Raw genomic sequence first — 17,807 nt, 5'->3', positions numbered from 1 at the left:
TAGATGCTTGCAATGCGGCCATTTATTGTACCTTGCTGGACTTTATACCTTCCTCTAAAGAGTCTCCTATTTTAACAAGTTCTGGGAACGTCTGCCCCATCATGCCCATCATTTTCTCAAAATAAATCGCCTTCTTAGCCCTGATGAAGTACTTAGTCAACTCGCTGTCATCTAACGGGGTTGTGCTATGTGTCTTCCAACCTTTATCGACATGCATACTCTTGAAATGATTCTGACGGCTTCTTCTGTAAGTTTACCAAAGGGAACCTATCAGGGGTAATTTATGCGTTGAATCGGAAGCGATTCATGAAATCTTCTGCCATATCCTGACACTCCCTCCAGTTTTGGGTATCTTAGCAAGTGTACCAAGTAAGTGCCTCCCTTGTCAAACTCCTTATGAACAGTTTCATCCTCAACTTCTTGTTTCTACCTACTCCAATTAGCTTATCGCAGTAGGCTTATCAAAGATATCAAACTTCAGAGGCTTGTACCCTATCGGCATGTCCACATCAGGGTTGATACAAAGATCCTCGTAGTCTAGACTTTCGCTCCCACGAGCGACCTGAAGGTTTTTCATTTTTTTTCTCAATGCTCGTAATTGCCGGATGCCGATTCCTCCTTCTTATACTTAGCTTCCCTTTCCATTTCGGCATATTGGTCAAATTTATAAGGCAGCCTGACCTTGATGGGCGCTCTGAAGGTGGGTTCTAAAATGGCATATAAGGGAGGAACATATCGCTCATGTGCAGTGGTATGTGCTGTTGGTATGTGCCGCTGGTATGTGCTAGTTTTGGCTAGTGGTAAAGGTGACATTATCACGTGGAGGGGTATGAACTATGTTGGTGGCAACTGGTGGATTTTGAGGCATTTGAACGTAGTTTGGCACGTAAGGGGTGTGTATAGAAGGGTTTGGTGGGTTTTTAGGGGTTACTGGGGGTATAATCCAGGTAGTAGGGACTGAAGTCGAGGTATTGTTTTCTTGGCGAGTAGTGGAAGAAAAGTGGTGGGGAATTGAATCTAGAGAAGGAAAATGAAGTGGTTGTGGGAGCGTTGTCACGGCCAGATGTGCCAATTCCCGAATGCGTTGTTCTTCCTCCCTCAATGTTTCCATATCTTGGGCCATCCTGACCACATGCTCATCATTCTGCGTATCATCCTTCTCCCCGATCACCATGGGCTATCAACAGTTACCATAGCGTGTTCGGTCGGGTTATTTATCGCAAACATCTTCCCTTTCGATATCAAATTGTACGGTGGTTCCTCCAGTTATGGGTCGACACAAACCAACTTTCTTTGGAAGAATAATAATTAAGTAATACAAGAAAAGAAAAGAAAAAGAACAGAAGTCAATTTTAGTATTTGCACAAATATAGGCACACAGAGCAAGTAGTTCACGTTTTCAAGCAAGTGTGGTTCCTAATGTTCGAGGGACCTCTCTTTACTAGAGGTAGGCCTAAGTCGTGAATTTTGACAAATAATTAGATTTGACACATTCAGATCCAAAGCAAATTTGGTTTTCTTTGATAATATTTGGATTGTAATAGGCAGGAGCAAAGGTTACATCATTGTTTTCAACATTCATAAGATTACATAGGCTCAAACAACTTGCCCTTAGGGAAATGGAAAGGTTCGAGATAAAATTTACAAGGTGGAAAAAGGAGTGAGATCAACCAGCTTCTAATAACGATCCCGAGAATCATTCCCCATCTCTTCTTCTTCTTCCGGTTCTTACTCCGGCTCTTCTTCAAATTCTTCTTCATCATCATTGAACTTGGGATCTTCCTCTGGGTCTTCCTCTGTTTCTGTCTCAAACTCACTCTGTATACATTCAACTACTCGGTTGTCATCCTCGGAAGGTGGGAGCATGTGATGAATTGACCCCAGGACCACTTGGTGGTGCATGGAGGTAATCACGAGGTAGTGCGGCAAAATCTCATGATAGATTTGCAAAGCCGCCACTACATCTTCCAGCCAGGCTATTCCTTCCCTGCTTCTTCGGGCTACCTTGTCCTCTTCATTGATCCAGATATTGTATATTGGAGTGCACTACGGATTCTGACCCATTGTCATTGTGACAAGATCATTCCACTCCTCCTGAAGCCTCTTTATCCTTGGTATCGGGATCTGCCCACTGTATTCGTCATCATACGGTGCCTTCCTCCTCTAGAGAGGTACAGCTTGAATTAATCTGAACTGCCTGAGAACTCGTAGGGGTGACTATGACTAGATTCCCTCGAGTCCTATCAACTCGATGAAATACTTTTGGGGAGTCCTTAGAATTTCCCTTCCGCTCAGCCATGACAGCTTCCAATTGATCCATTCTCTGCTTAAATTGGTCAGCATCTCTCTCCATTCCTCATGTCCATGCGGGGAAAGTCAGTGCCTCATTCTCTCACTGTGGCTTCGAATCATGACGCCCACAAAGTAGTCAATTGTGGACTATCGCTGAAAGAAGTGCTTTGTGGCCAAATTTGAAGCAATAGGGTTGCAGCCCTAGAAGAAATCATACCCCCGGGGAAATGCAGATAATGCTCTGAGAATTTATGCTAACACCATGGGTACCAAGGTGGCTTGGAGATTGCCCCGAAATGTTTCCAAAACTACAGGCAGCAAGTTGATATTCTTTCGTCCTCTTCTTTGCGAAAAAACAATCAGTCCTAGCAGCGCCAAAGAGAAGTTTATGAGCCAAAGACTATCCCAGGTTTTCCTGATCACACAGAAATTCTCCCAAGTACCATTCATAGCTCTCACGATGTCCGAACCTGTCGAACAATTGGTGTAGCCTTACCCATCCATCTTCGATGTTCCTTAAAACTCGGCTATTTGCCAGACCTAAAGCATTAAGAAACCTGTAGCCGGGCATGGTGATCGGTAGTATCGGCTTCCTCTCAGTAAATGGCAGCTCTGTGAAACTAGTAACTTCTTCCAACGTTGGCACCAACTCACAATCAGCAAACTTGAAAACTACTTTGGCCGGGTCCCAGAACTCTATCAACAAGCGGGTAAGCACATTGTCAGCCGGAATGTTTAATAAGGCAGTCAATGCTCCTAGGTGCATCCTGATTTTGTCTCCATGCTCTCAGAAAATATTCTTACACCGTTGCTTTAGCTTGTGCATGCTCCCATCACCATATTGATCTCAGGGATTTTCTTGTTGATTACCATTTTTGAAGAGGGTAGAGAAAAGAGTTTGATAAATATTTGTTTCAGATCTTAAGTGTCTCGTCGTGATTAGTTTGTCTTTCCACAAAAGTTATGTCGTTGGGTGCATGACCTGTTGACATTAGGGTGGTTTTCCTAATTGTGTGTCGATGCCAAGGATTGACCCACCTAAGGTTTATGCAACATGACTTGTGTTTGCTAGAGTAGAGTGTTTCCTAATTTTGAGTTGGACCGAATATTGCGAGAAGTTATGTCAGTTGACCTGACAAAGCCTTTCTCTGAAACTAAAGAATATTGAAAGGAGGTTCGGAGAGGTGTAAAAGACAACCCTTACGTGCCATTATGTGTGATAGTGTAAGGCTAAGACTCGATAGAAAAAAGTGTGATGACAGTATATATAAAGCGGTAACATATAGTGGGATGTTAGCAACAACATTTAAAGTTAACAGTATATAACGAGCAAGTAAGGCAGTTAAGCATACAATTACAAATTAAACACAATTAAAGCAGCGTACAAACAATCTTAAATTCCAAGTCTAGTCTAAGTCTGCTAGGGTCAGAACCTACGTGTGAATTCCCCAGTAGAGTCGCCATGTTGTTGCACCCTATTTTGCGCGAGCCAAAACAAGATTCAAGTAGTGGTTTCTTTGTTGATGATAAAAGAGAGTCGCCTCTAAATATTTAACGGTATCCTAGGGTATTTATTTAATTACTAAGATCATTTCTCTATTGGTTTGCTAACAGGTGAGATTTTGTGTAAGGGTTCTTAATCTTCTAAGGGGAAGGTGTTAGGCACCCCTTAAAATCTACCTGAGGTATCTCTATAGGACTTAGATTAGGTTTAAGAAATTAGACGTCTATATTCTACTTAATTAGTGCTTAAAAGTATGGTTTATTGTATATCTAGTTTAAAGATTATCACTTTGAAAATGATATATGTAATTTTAAAAGGGGATATACGTTTTATTTTGTAAAAGCCTTAAAGAAATGTTACATATGATTGAAAGACTTTTAAGAAGCATATCTATAATGTTTATATCTTGTAAGATGTTAATAGTTTAAAAATGCTTTGTTTGAAAATGATGTGGCTACTTATACAATTCTGGTAAAGTAAAGTTTGTTTAAAGGGATAGTCTTTAGGTATATGTTGAAGATTAATTCTCAAACCTCATATTTTTCTTTGAAGAAACCGTCTTAAACCTTGGCTTTGCAACAACACTTGTTCGATTTTATTTGTAGAAAAGCTCAATTTTAGAAGACCAATTTCAGATTTTGGTTCTTCTGGTTTTTTTGATAAAATAAGACTGTCGACCTTCCCAAAGGCTGTATTAAATTCAAAAGACTCCATGAAAATCGTTAGTAAAGGTTAGGAGTTGAATAACAGAAATGATTAACGAATTAGAATTATGGTTACTAAGTCATAATATTTCTTTTATCCTATGTCTTTAGAGTTTGCCAAGATTGTTAACTATAATTCAAAGATATAAAACAAAAGCATTCAATCAAATGTCACAAGTGTTATATACATAGGAGAATAGTCAAAAGACCTAAAGTGATAAGGGAAAGAGGTGACTCTGGGTTTGGGCCTGAAAGGAGGTAAGCCCAGTAGGTAGTGAAGACAGATAACAACAGCTTCAAACTCCAATAGGTTCAGGATAAAACTTGGGCCTGAGTTCTTCGAGAAATCGGAAGGCCTAATTTAAATACATGTACAAAAGGAAAGAGAAAGTCATTAGATATGTGGCCCAAAACACATAACTATATGTAAGTAACGCTAAATAGATCCAAGATAAATTATAAAATCGACAGTAATTAAGGATGCAAGATTAGTATAAGGTCACATATAGTAAAGCAATTTACAACGAAAACCTTTGTTTCCATTGAACACTAAACCTAAAGTGATTAATAAATGTCAATATATTAGAGACTAGGGATGGAATTTCATTCATGGCCAACGTACTCTTTGGATCCCTGGCACTTCAAAGATCACAAGGGTCTCAAAGATCCCTAGCAGTGCTTGTGTCAGGGTAAGTAACTCAACCAAGAACTAAATTCTACTCCTAAATAGCCCTAACTACTCACACATACTCTTCTCTAAAAATTTAGGTGTTAATGATGTTCGCTATAAACTCCAATGCCACAGTGGTGATTTACATAATTTGAGGGATATATTTCAATAACATGTCCAGAACACCAAGCATTATCATACATCTTATGATTTGCGCAAAAGCATGTAGTGTCATGTACTCTTATCAAGATTAAAAGAGCTCAGACAGAATCAATTATAGATGCTAGCAAACAGTGAGAAAACAACAACACATGAATACAAAGGCTCAAAACAAGTAAATTATGTAGTTCAAAGGAACATGGGAGGTATCAACCTCAATAGTCCTATTAGCAGGTTCATACTTATGATGGTCATTAACGATGATCATATACTTAATCATACATACTTAATGGGGGTTTACAGGTAGACTGCCATCCACTTCTTACTAAGTATGAAAGTTAACAATCCACTTCAACATTCTTAAGAAAAGAGAGGCGGGCAGATACATTAGCAAGTGATCTCCAAAGAGATCTTCATTTACATCTTGGTTAAGAGGTCAACTGTACAGTCCTACATTCTAACACGGCAGATAGACATTTAAAGAGGATTTTCTAAGTATATAGGTGAGCTTTAATGAACTTAGTAGGTTTCAATGGCCTGGGAACACAGTCACAGACATAATATGTAAGCAGCAACCTCCTTTAAAACAGGGACGAGTACAGAATTCCCATTGAGTGACATTCAAAGTTGTATATGTTGTATTCTAAGTAATACCACAACATTTGACATGATTGAGAACTAATCACGGATTCAGACAGAATTGAAGTGTAAAGGTTCCTTAGGGCTTAATCCTAGTTAATTTAAGGCATTATCTCATATAGTGAAGTTCACAGATGTGATAAACAGTTATGGGAGATGACAGAAGGTCTTACGCTTATCTTTTTGAGTTATAGAATCATAGCAGAATACGTTTGAAAAGAGAGATGGTTCAAGCATTGTAAACTACCATGTTTAAGTTACGTGGCAGTCCTATGCTCAGCAGCATATGCCCAATTAGGCTAATCATCAAGTGAATCATGCTAATAACACTAAGTCATAACACACATGAGGGTCACAATAGGACATCAGGAGACTAAGCAAAATATTAAGGTTGTTTAAAGATTCTTTTGTTATTATCAAGAGTTTAATAGTGCACATAAGTCATAAAAATATTTATCAAGATTACTAGAATAACTAATTGATACATGGTTCTAATATCAGAACATTTAAAGAACTTATGATTCTAGAATTTAATGACCAATCATAAATTAGTGGCAAACACATAAAGACAGTCGATCACATTAGTAATAGAGTCGTTTAACCTCGAAATAACAGAACAATCATGCTTGTAATTAAAAGAGGGAGAAGGTTGAGGTTCACTAACCTCATTTAAGGCAGCAAATCAAACAAAGACTTCGTTTAGCCGTTTAGGAGCCAAAGACTTAAACTTCGATCAGTGAGAAAATACAGAACCGTAAAAGAGAGAGAAATCATAATCGTGTAAGAACTTAGGCTTTAATTGGAGAATTCTAAATGCTGATGTATTGTGTATGATTTCTTAATTGTTAGGTGTTGTTAGGTGAGCCATTAAGGCTCATATTTATAGTGCCTCAAGGTCTAGGGTTCCGACGGATTTAAAATGGATAGTTGAAGATAATGATAGTCGAGTGATAAAGCAAGGTAGAGGTAAAACCAGAGAACACAGAAGGAAAATAATGAAGAGTTTACCTAGGTATGGGAAATCGACCGTTGAACGCGAAAATCTTTTGGTCAAAGCTCTCATGTCCAGAGACCACTGCGTCTGTCCTCGGGACCACAAATAATGATGATGAGTTTAGATAAAATCTTCATGCATGCTTCGATTTGAAAGAACATATGAGAAACCAGATGATTTGAACTTTCATCTTTGAGTCTAGGGTAAGCAGCAACCTCATTTAAGACAAGTATGAGTACATAATTCCTATTGAGTGACATTCAAAGGTAAAAATGTTGTATTCTAACTAATACTACAATATTTGACATGACTGAGTACTAAGCATGGATTCAGACTAACATGGCTATCATAATTGATGAAAATTTACGCTCGAGGCAAGCATATTCAGTTATGAGCTAGATAGAATAGTTGTTATAATGAAGCTTTGCAACACATGGTTCTGTCAGATCGTATTCAACTATAGTAGGTACAATTACAATTAGGTTTATGAACGTGACTCAAGCCAAGTAGATAGCAGAAGACAGAACCGAAGTGTAAAGGTTCCTTAGGGCTTAATCCTAGTTAATTTAAGGCATTATCTCATATAGTGAAGTTCACGGATGTGATAAACAGTTATGGGAGCTAACAGAAGGTCTTATGTTGACTTTTTAGAGTTAAGAAATCATAGCAGAATACATCTAAAGATACAGATGGTTCAAGCATTGTAAACTACCATGTTTAAGTTATGTCATAGCCCTATACTCAGCAGCATATGCCCAATTAGGCAAAACATCAAGTGGATCATGCTAACAACACTAAGTCATAACACACATGAGGGTTACAACATGACATTAGGAGATTAAGCCGACTATTAAGGTTGTTTGAAGGTTCTCTTGTTATTCTCAAGAGTTTAATAGTGCACATAAAAATGTTTATCAAGATTACTAGAATAACTAATTGATACATGATTCTAATCCGAACATTTAAAGAACTTATGATTCTAGAATTTAGTGACCAATCATAAATTAGTGGCAAACACATAAAGACAGTCGATCACATTAGTAATAGAGTCATTTAAGCATGAAATAAGAGAACAATCATGCTTGTAATTAAACGATTAAAAGAGGAAGAAGGTTGAGGTTCACTGACATCCTTTAAGACAGCAAACCAAACAAAGACTACGTTTAGCCGTTTAGGAGCCACAGGCTTAAACTTCGATCAGTAAGTAAACTTAGAACCGGAAAAGAGAGAGAAATCAGAATCAAGTAAGAACTTAGGCTTTAATTGAAGAATTCTAAATGATATTGTATTGTGTATTGATTTCTTAATTGTTAGGTGTTGTTAGGTGAGAGCCATTAAGGCTCATATTTATAGTGCCTCAAAGTCTAGGATTCCGACGGATTTGAGTTGGATAGTGGATGATGATGATACTCGAGTGATGATAGCAAGGTAGAGCTAAAATCGGAGACACATAGGGAAAACAATAAGGAGTTTACCTGGATATGGAAAATCGACCGTTGATGTGAAAATCCATCGGTCAAAGCTCTAACGTCCAGAGGCCACTGCGTCTGACCTCAGGACGACGAATAATGATGATGAGTTCGGAGAAAATTTTCATGCATGCTTCGATTTGAAAGAACATAAGAGAAACCAGACGATTTGATTTTTGTAACCTTGCACTGATTTGTGCAAGGTTCCATGATTGATGGCGGTTGAAGGGGATAAGAGAAAAGAGAGAGTTTTGGGAAAGAGGGGCAGCCGGTCTTAGCAGGAAATGATCGGGGTTTAAGTGTTTCCTCCTGTAACGGATGATAAACCTCAGCAATAGGCGCTGCGGGTTCACCAGGGTTGGGAGAGTCCGGGGTCGGTTAGTTGAGACTGGCTTCGGAATTACCAGGGGAACTGCTTCCAAATAAATCAGTCCACCTGAAGCCTAGGTTTAAATTGGTTGGTTGAAGTTGAGCCGTTGGATCATTATGATCAACGAGTCCGATATTTCGGAGATAAAAATATTTATTAGGAAAAAAGGATGACCATTGGAATTCTTTTAATCCAACAACAGAGATAAATCACTAATGCGAATTGAAATAGAGGGAAAAAATTAGTTTAATCATAGACCGATGATCATTTGGATCAACGGTCCAGATGAAGTGTGTTTTTTGTGTGAGTATTAGAGACGGGTGACATGGCGCGATTTGATTGGCCAAGAGAGGATGGCGGGGATCGCCATCTTGGAATAAGATAGGGTGTTTGGAGTAGGTCAGGGCCAGATTGGGCTTGGTATTTGGGCTAAAATAATTTAACTTATAGCCACTTTGTAATTAATTAAGGAATTACAATCGTAGTCTTTTAGTCTTTAACCATTTTGAAATTAATTTAAATAAACTTAATATTTTTAATAAAATATAGTAAAGATTATAATTATCAAATACACTACTAATTATTAATTAACTATTAGTAAAAATACTTTATTTTCTAACTTATGAATTAGTTTTGAATTATTGAAATAGTAGACTAATTAAGTAAAAGATTAAAAAATAATTTATTAAATTATATATAAAACCTATATAATGTATATAAAGGTTATTTTAATAATCTTAAATAGTAAGTATGATATTGTTTAATTATATAATACTAAATTATCAATTGCATCACTATTAACACTTAATTTTTGTAAAAATAGATATTATTGGTTAGAAACTATTTTCAAAATATTTATTGCAAATCATTAAGCATAAATAAATTAATTTGAAAAGGAAGGGTCAAAATTGGTCGTCAACAGTCCCTACAACAAATAGTAATAAATGTTAGTAGACAGCATAAATAAAAAGTTGATTGTCACTTCACCTTTTGCATATCTACGTAACATGTAAGCCAGCACTATCTCCTAACTATAAATTTGCAATCAATATGTGATGAACTAGCTCCAAGAGTATTTTGTCTCTTGATCAACTACAGCCCATGCAATAGGAAATATTTGATTGTTCCCATTTCTACCAACATCAACAAGTAACTCACCATTGCAGATTTCCTTTAGAAAATAACCATCAAATTCTATGATCCTTCTGCACCCTTCTAACCATCCCCTTTTGAAAGCATCTAAACAGAGATAAAAATACACAAACAGATTCTTGCCTGGAACAGTCTCACTATCTGTTCTGATCCAGCAAGAATTCTCAAGATTTGTTTGCTTAATAATATCAGCATAATCACACAACCTGTTAAAATTCATTTTTCAGTCACCCATTAATTGATTTATCACCCTACACTTACCCTATAACACACAATTCTTCCAACATACAAACCTAACTTATCCCTGACCAAATTGTGAATCTCTCACAATTTTATGTTCAATTGAGAAATAATCCTATCTTTTTACGTATTGGCAAATTTCATAGAAGTACATAACTTATTCTTGTTTTTGGTATTGCACTTATAAGCTAGATGGTGCTTCTTCACAGTAAAGTCACATAAATCTTCATATTTGCTTTCATACAATTCTCATTTACACTTCACACCTTTACTCTTAACTCTAACCATATCCGTCTCATTAGGCCTAAGTGTTAGTTGCACTTTGTTCTCCATGGCATATTAGGCCACTGCTTTCCTAAATTCTACAGCATTTTCAAATATCATACCAAGCTCAAAACTAGCAATGTAACAATCAGGGTCAAACTCTACCTTTTTACTTCTCCTTCTTGGAGTTAATTTAATATTCTTTAGGCTAAAACTTCTAAGTCATCTGTGCTATCATCATTTCCAATATCAGAACTAGTGTACCAGTCCTCATGCCCTACTAATTTTTTAGCAAACTTGTCCTCCTTAGATGGCCTGCCAATATCCTCAAAGTCTTTATTTATTCCAATTCCTCCCAGAATAATCTCTTCTGTTGGAGTAGGTTTCTTCTCTGTTTCTTCTATTCTGTTTTCTTAATGAAGTGGCCTCTTAATTACATCACCATCATCTTCATCAAGTATGTGATCTAATTCAGACTCAGTACTTGACATATCTAATGCCAAACCAACATCTACATTTGATGTTTCTTCAGCCCCTTGTAAATTCTCACCTAAAACCCTAACAACAACAACAACAACAACATACGCAGTATTATCCCACATACCTAAAACTCTAACATCGGCTAGATGTTTCTCATCTACAATGTGTTGTGTGCAGCATTTTCTTGGACATTTATATCTTCTGGAAGAGTAAATGTTGCCCTAGCCTCTTTATTTAATTTAGTTTCACTTGGTTCAACAACTTCTGGCCCACATAAAAGGTCACATAGGACAGTCCAACAAAGCATCATTTACTACATGCTTAATAAACAATTCCAAATTATCAAGATGATTAGGGTGACAAACTATATTATATAGTTGTTCACACTTTTCAATCAAGACAAAGTCATTTATTTTCGGATTAATTAAATAGAAACCCTGTACTTGAGCATATACCATATCCTTTGTATAGGACAAAAGCTCAAAAATAGAAAAGTGGTCATTATCTATCATGTGACCATCCACACCCCTCTCCCTACATATCTCGGGCCAGGATCTTTGACAATATGTCCACATGATAAAAATCGACAAGAATGTATTCGTTAGCGGACATGACTATATTTACCACTATATTAAAAACCCAAAAAGTGAAAAAGAGAAGGTCAAAAGATTCCCCGACCCAAAATTAAAAAAAGCCCTAATTTTCACAAACTCCAAAATACTAAATTACAACAACCAAAACCAACTAAATATTTAATAAATAAAAGCTTATCAGGACGGAAAACATCGATTGAAAGAGCATAAACCACAAAATTGAGCTAACTCGAGTCACGACCAATTCGAATCACCACCACAGTCGAAAGCAACAGACGATTTTCAGTATTATACTATAATCAAGCGATGTTGTTGATAGAAAGTTGAATCAACTCAAAATCGATGAAGAATCCACCAGGAATCAGTTTCAACGCAGTTCATTAGGTTAAGGAAAGGGGATTTGGGTGAAAAATCGATTAAGTGGGGCAAAACAAAATGGGGGTAAAGTAAAATGGGTCGGTTTTCTATCTGACCCGGAGAAATAAACACGTGTCAGCATTTTATTTGTAACTTATTCCACGCTGGAAGCGTTTAAAAACACGCGCTTAAGTTTTTACAGCTCGGTCATATGTTGTGTTTAATATGTATAGACAAAATACAGTCGAAGTGTTCAATAGGAAAAGCGTTAAGTTAAAGTGCCACAATGGAAACTAGAGCCAAGTTTAAGGGGTCATACACCTATTTGGCCAAAAGGAAATAAGTTCACATAAATTGAAACTGAGAGAGTGTTATACTCTTTTAACCAATTAATTTTATAATCCCTCCGTTCATTTTTACTTGTCCACTATACTAAAAATATATTTTCACTTTTATTTGTCAATTTTAGCAAATCAAAAGAAGACCATAATTTTTCATATTTTACCCTTATCATTAATTACTCATTTCACAAATCATTTCCCAAGACTTCTCAAAATACTATTATTATTATGGATACTACTGTAAAATATGCATTTTATCAATTACTCCGTCAGGTCCACAATAAGTGACCAATTTGCTTTTTTTATTTTGGTCCAAAATAAGTGTCCATTTATATAATAACAAAAAAATTCAATTTGTTTTTCCAAAATTACCCTTATGTACGTTCCCTAAAAAGTCATTTACTCCTCACATTTGAGAAGAGAAGTAAGTACTACTATAACTATGGTGCAACATTTAATGAAGGGTAGTTTAGTCACACTAACTATTTACGTCTAGAATTTGGTATTTCCTTAATGGGTGTGCCCAAAGCAAATTGATCACTTATTGTGGACCGGAGAGAATATTTCTTAAGAGTGTGTGAAGTCCATTGTGAACAAGTACAAGTGAATGGAGAGTAAAAATTTATTTAACAAACTGATATCTTAAATCTGGGAGAAATTTAAAAATAGCCAGATTTACAGCTGGTCGTTCAAAAATAGCCCAATTTCAAAAGTAATCGAAATTTAGCCACTTTTTATGTAAAGATAAATCTGAGCGAAAACACTGTTCAAAACCCGGAAAATACTCCAGTATATTATGCTGGAGTTCCAGCATAAGTATACTTGAACTCCAGCATATTATAGTGGAGTTTCAGGATAGTATGCTGGAACTCCAGCATAATATGATGGAGTTCCAGCATAAATACACTAGAACTCCAGCATAATATACTGGAGTTCCAGCAAGTATATTGGTCCAGTATAATATACTGGAGTTTGGAGCACTAGTGCTCCAGTCTCCAATATATTATACTGGAGCCAGCAAAGTATACCGGTCCAGCATAATATGCTGAAGTTCATACACAAGTGCACCGAACTCCAGTATATTATGCTGGACCGGTCTCTATTGCAGCAAAACGGTGGCTATTTTTCATTGACTTGGTAAACGCTGGCTATTTTTGATTGACCAGTCCGAAAACTGGCTCCGTGCTATTTTTACCTTAAATCTGGTGTCCTCGAATCGCTCAATGCCCATAGCGCACCCTCCAATTAAGATCTCGTACAAGTAAAACTCAATCAGGCAGCTTTGTCCATTGTAATTTCAACCATACGTGCACGGATTTTCGACTTTATATTTGTCTCTGAAACGAAGAAATTATCGCATCCAAAGTAGAAAGGACAAATGGTTTAAGAAAAAATCTAGAAGTCGAAGAAGAATTATAGTGTTGTTGAAGTGGATGCAAAGGCAACTGGTTTACATGCCTTACGCAGCAGAAAGTAGATCTCTTGTTTTATTTTTCTGTAAACTTTTACCAATGTTTTTCTAGGTGCATACTGTATGTAATTCAAAAGCTGTAGGTGCAATTCTTGGCTAAAAGCTGTACAAATTTTAATCAGTTTCTCTTGCAATGACAAGGTACTGACCCTGAACAACAACAACTACACCTCATATTCAAACAAGTTAGGGTCGACTTTACAAATCTATCACTTCTTCATTTAAGTTGAGCTCATATCATCATATATACTAAGGACCCGTTTGGCCATATTGCCAAAATAAATTTGGGTTTTATTTGGTAAACACATATTTGGCCATAGATTTTGCCTACATTTTTGCAAAATTCCAAATCCCAAAACCAGCTCAATAGTTGGTTTTGGGCCAAAATATTATTATTACATTTTTTAAAAATTGCTCCTAACTTTTGTATTTTATAAAAGAGCCCACCATTTATTATTTTGTAACAATGTTGCTTCGTCTTCTCGGTCATCTGATAGTGTATCATGTAGTTCATTATAAAAATGATAATTTTGTACCAAATTTATTTATGTTCAGAACTATGATTTGCGATAATATAATGAATGTTATTGATAATGGTACTGTTGGGTATTTGTGATAGTTTTTAGAACTTGTGGGTATAAGTCATATTTTATGTTTTTCCAAAATAAATTTGGGAAATATGTTTTGAAAACGAATGTCCAAACACATTTTTATCTTCAAACCAAACTTCACCCATATCAGATTTTTCAAAACAAATTTGAAAATCTATGGCCAAACGCTAGCTAAATAAAATAAAAGTAAAAAAATATGGTATAGATTCTGAAGTTTCTACAAAATTTGGATGAACAGCCACTACCATGGGTAGTTGCAACCCTTAGGGTCCATTTTGAACAATCCTTAAAAACTCACATGAAAGTGTAAGGATATACAGAAAGAATAGATGATATCAACAATGTTCCAAAAATGTGAAATTTCCTTATAATCTTGTACAATTTTATAAACAACGTAATGAATTAAGCACATTTCAGGAAGACAACAGTCTAACGCGGTAAAGTTGAAAGCTCAAATCAATCTAAGACATTTATCTCCCTGTACAATACAGCACGAATTTGACCTTGCATTTTGGAAAAGAAGCAGGACGCTGAAAAATAGATATAGAAATGTGAAGTGAAGAGCGTCACAGTTTCAAATTAAGATCAGGTAATGATGGGTCTGTCCTAGGTGGTGGAGCCATTGCTACAAAATTAATATTGGAACTCTGACCTGAGTTGAACCCCACATTGCCACCAATTCCCTCAACTTGGCGGAAACTACCAGGCCAAAACATCTCGACTTCATCATCCTCCATATATACTGGCAACCCGAAATAGCCCTGTTCAAATCTTGCCCCGCCTCTAATAGCATGCATATGCCTTTCTTGTTGTGAGGCACGCTGGTGCATAGACGCATGAGCTTCGATGCCAAGAGATCGATATGCAGACCCGTGAAGGGGCAGCGATGCCAAGCTAACATACCTCTCTGATAGCATTCCCATCCGCATTGCCCTCTTTGCCAGAGTCCTCTCCCTCTTATGTGCATTCTGATGTCCTCCCAAAGCCTGCGAACTATAAAACTTGCGCCTACAAAAATTGCATGAGAAGATCCTTGATACCGGTGCAGCTGGAGGATGCGGCACTACTTCACTGCCAGTCTCAGCATGTTCCTTCACCTCGGCATCACTGCTGTTGAAGCCAAGAGTCAAGTCAAGAGTAACTGGTTTTGACTCCTGCTGAAGATTAAGGGAGTTAGTCAGACAGGATGAATTGGTAGTGCTGTCCTTATAAGGATCAGGAGAGATTTCATGGGCGGAAATGTTGGAGGAGGCAACTTGGCTGCTGCTGACTTCAGACTCGTCTTCCGATTCGAGATTGAAATTTGGGGGCTTCATGTTGCTTGCAAAAGATTTGATGACGACTTCCGGTCCTTGATTAACCTGCAGGTAGAGTGAAGTAAATTATTTTCTCAGTGACAAAATACTCTCCCCTGCCTACAAGTATAAAGGTATGAACAATAAAAGCTTAAAAGTCTAAAATGAAATCATATAAATCAGCAATCAGCACATGAATAATATGAGCTACAGTTCACTAAGAAGTTTATATATCTTATAGGTCATTAGCTCCTTTACTAGAAAAGGATGCATAAAGCTCATCAATCTCTTTGTTAGATTATCAATTCACTATATTTTACCATGATTAAACAGGAAAGTGAATATTTATGCTCATATCACACATTAGTCTGAGTGGAGTTCATAGTTACATACAAGAGTGTATTTGCGAGATATTCTGGATTATATATAACGTGATCAGGTTCCCTGCTCGGACAAACAAAACAACTCAATGAAAAAGAATCACTAAGCTACACTATATCAACTTGCTTTGTGCTACTCAAGAAATTAGATGGAAAACAATTTGTAAATTTGTTGTATCCCAGAATTTGTGTTGACTAATGAGATCAGGTCTAAATTATGATGGCATTCTTGGGTCTTTTCTTTTCTTTGTTTTTTGAATTTGTATTGTTCAATTTTTTACAAAAAAAATAAAAAAAAATAAAACACTGGGAAGAAGAGCAAAGAAGCAACATAGAAAGAAAATTTCTACAGTTATCTGCTTAAAACAATAGGCTAATTGACAATACAAGAAAGAATCTAAAACCTTATATTCTTGACTAGATATCTTCAGAAAGGCTTAGGATTAACATGCAGAAACTTTACTGTCTGAATGGACTTGTTCAATCCAACCAAGTTTGTTTTCCTTTGGGTTGGATCTAATCGAATACATATATATAACTGTATCAGAATTCAAAATTTGGTACAAAAGGAATTTAAAGAAAGAAAAAAAACACAGTAGTCCAGTGTAATTCATATTTCCCTTGCTTATAGTAAAAGAAAGAAACAAGCTGGAAGCTACTAATAGTGGTTAACACACTAAAACTCTAAAGACCATACTACGTTGTATGTAAGATCCCAAATAATTAAATCACATAAATAAAAAACCAAACTACAAACTAGAAGCAGCACTTACACATCCAGAAAAGCACACAAAGTTCAGAATTTTACAAACAAATAATACTAATACTAATACTATTGATATAAAACCCAAAACAATTAGACACTGCCACAACTGTTAGATCATTTTCAAGAAAGAGAGCTGGAAAAAGAAGTGGAATAGCTAGCATACCTTAAACTTAGAGGGTTGAGCTAGAGTAGTAGTAGTACAGAGCTGAAGGTATTTTAGTTTTTACTAAATATGGTGAGGGAAGAATAAGAGATAACAGAAAAAGATGGAGATAAGATCATTAGACACAGAGAGAGAGAGAGAAAAAAAAGAAGTGGTGGGACGTCAGAGTAAGTCAGAAAGGAAAGCAGATATAGTATTATGATAAATATACAATATTTTTGTTGTTCATAAATCATACTAGTAGCTGAAAATAGCATTTAACAATAAGACAGAGGAAAGAAGGTGGGGGTGGGTGGGGTGAACAGAGTATAGAGTATAGTAGTAGTAGTAGTAATAGTATGTAGAAAAATAAAGTGGACAACAGGAGTACAAGTCCCCACTAAAAGAAAGAAGAAAACTGAATCCTACTAACAAGTTTAAAGGGGCATAAGATTCTTCTCTTCACTTTTCTCATTTTACCTCAAAAACTGGCCTTTCAGCCACTTGAATGGAAACCCATAACATCCCCATCCCCCATCTCTGTCCTCTTCTATCTTTATATTTATTTCTTTTTTCTTTTTCTTTATCACTGGACTAAAAATCTTACTCCGTCCGTTCCAATTTATGTGAACCTGTTTGACTGGGTACGGAGTTTTAAAAAAAATGAAAACTTTTGGAACTTGTGGTCTTAAACAAATCAAAAAGGGGCACAGAGTATTTGTATGGTTATAAAAGTTTTTCATTAAGGGTAGAATTGTAAGTTTAAGCTAAATTATTACCAAATTTAGAAAGGGGTCATTCTTTTTGGAACAGACCAAAAAGGAAATAGGTTCACATGTACTGAAACTTTTCAGGGGAGTAATAGTTTCTATTCATTTATTATATTTGTAAAACTTTTTGCTTTTATTACATAA

At 36.3% G+C, this 17,807-nt stretch overlaps 1 protein-coding gene across 1 annotated transcript; it reads right to left on the bottom strand.

Annotated features, from left to right (window-relative positions):
* Positions 1-14,636: 14,636 nt before the first annotated feature.
* Positions 14,637-17,184, bottom strand: LOC109236847 (zinc finger protein 4-like). The gene is made up of 2 exons (XM_019403077.1): positions 16,915-17,184; positions 14,637-15,671 (listed from the first exon to the last, which is right to left on the bottom strand). The coding sequence occupies exon 2, from the start codon at positions 15,624-15,626 to the stop codon at positions 14,877-14,879; it is 750 nt and encodes a 249-aa protein (XP_019258622.1). The 5' UTR covers positions 15,627-15,671; positions 16,915-17,184; the 3' UTR covers positions 14,637-14,876.
* Positions 17,185-17,807: the final 623 nt, after the last annotated feature.

This window comes from Nicotiana attenuata, unplaced genomic scaffold, assembly GCF_001879085.1.
Source record: "Nicotiana attenuata strain UT unplaced genomic scaffold, NIATTr2, whole genome shotgun sequence".
Taxonomy (NCBI): Eukaryota; Viridiplantae; Streptophyta; class Magnoliopsida; order Solanales; family Solanaceae; genus Nicotiana; species Nicotiana attenuata.
The sequence above is the reverse complement of the archived record's forward strand: the minus strand, read 5'-3'. Positions and strand labels throughout refer to the sequence as shown.

Excerpts from the sequence above, each read along its gene's own strand:
- LOC109236847 (XM_019403077.1), bottom strand. The coding sequence starts at position 15,626 with ATGAAGCCCCCAAATTTCAATCTCGAATCGGAAGACGAGTCTGAAGTC.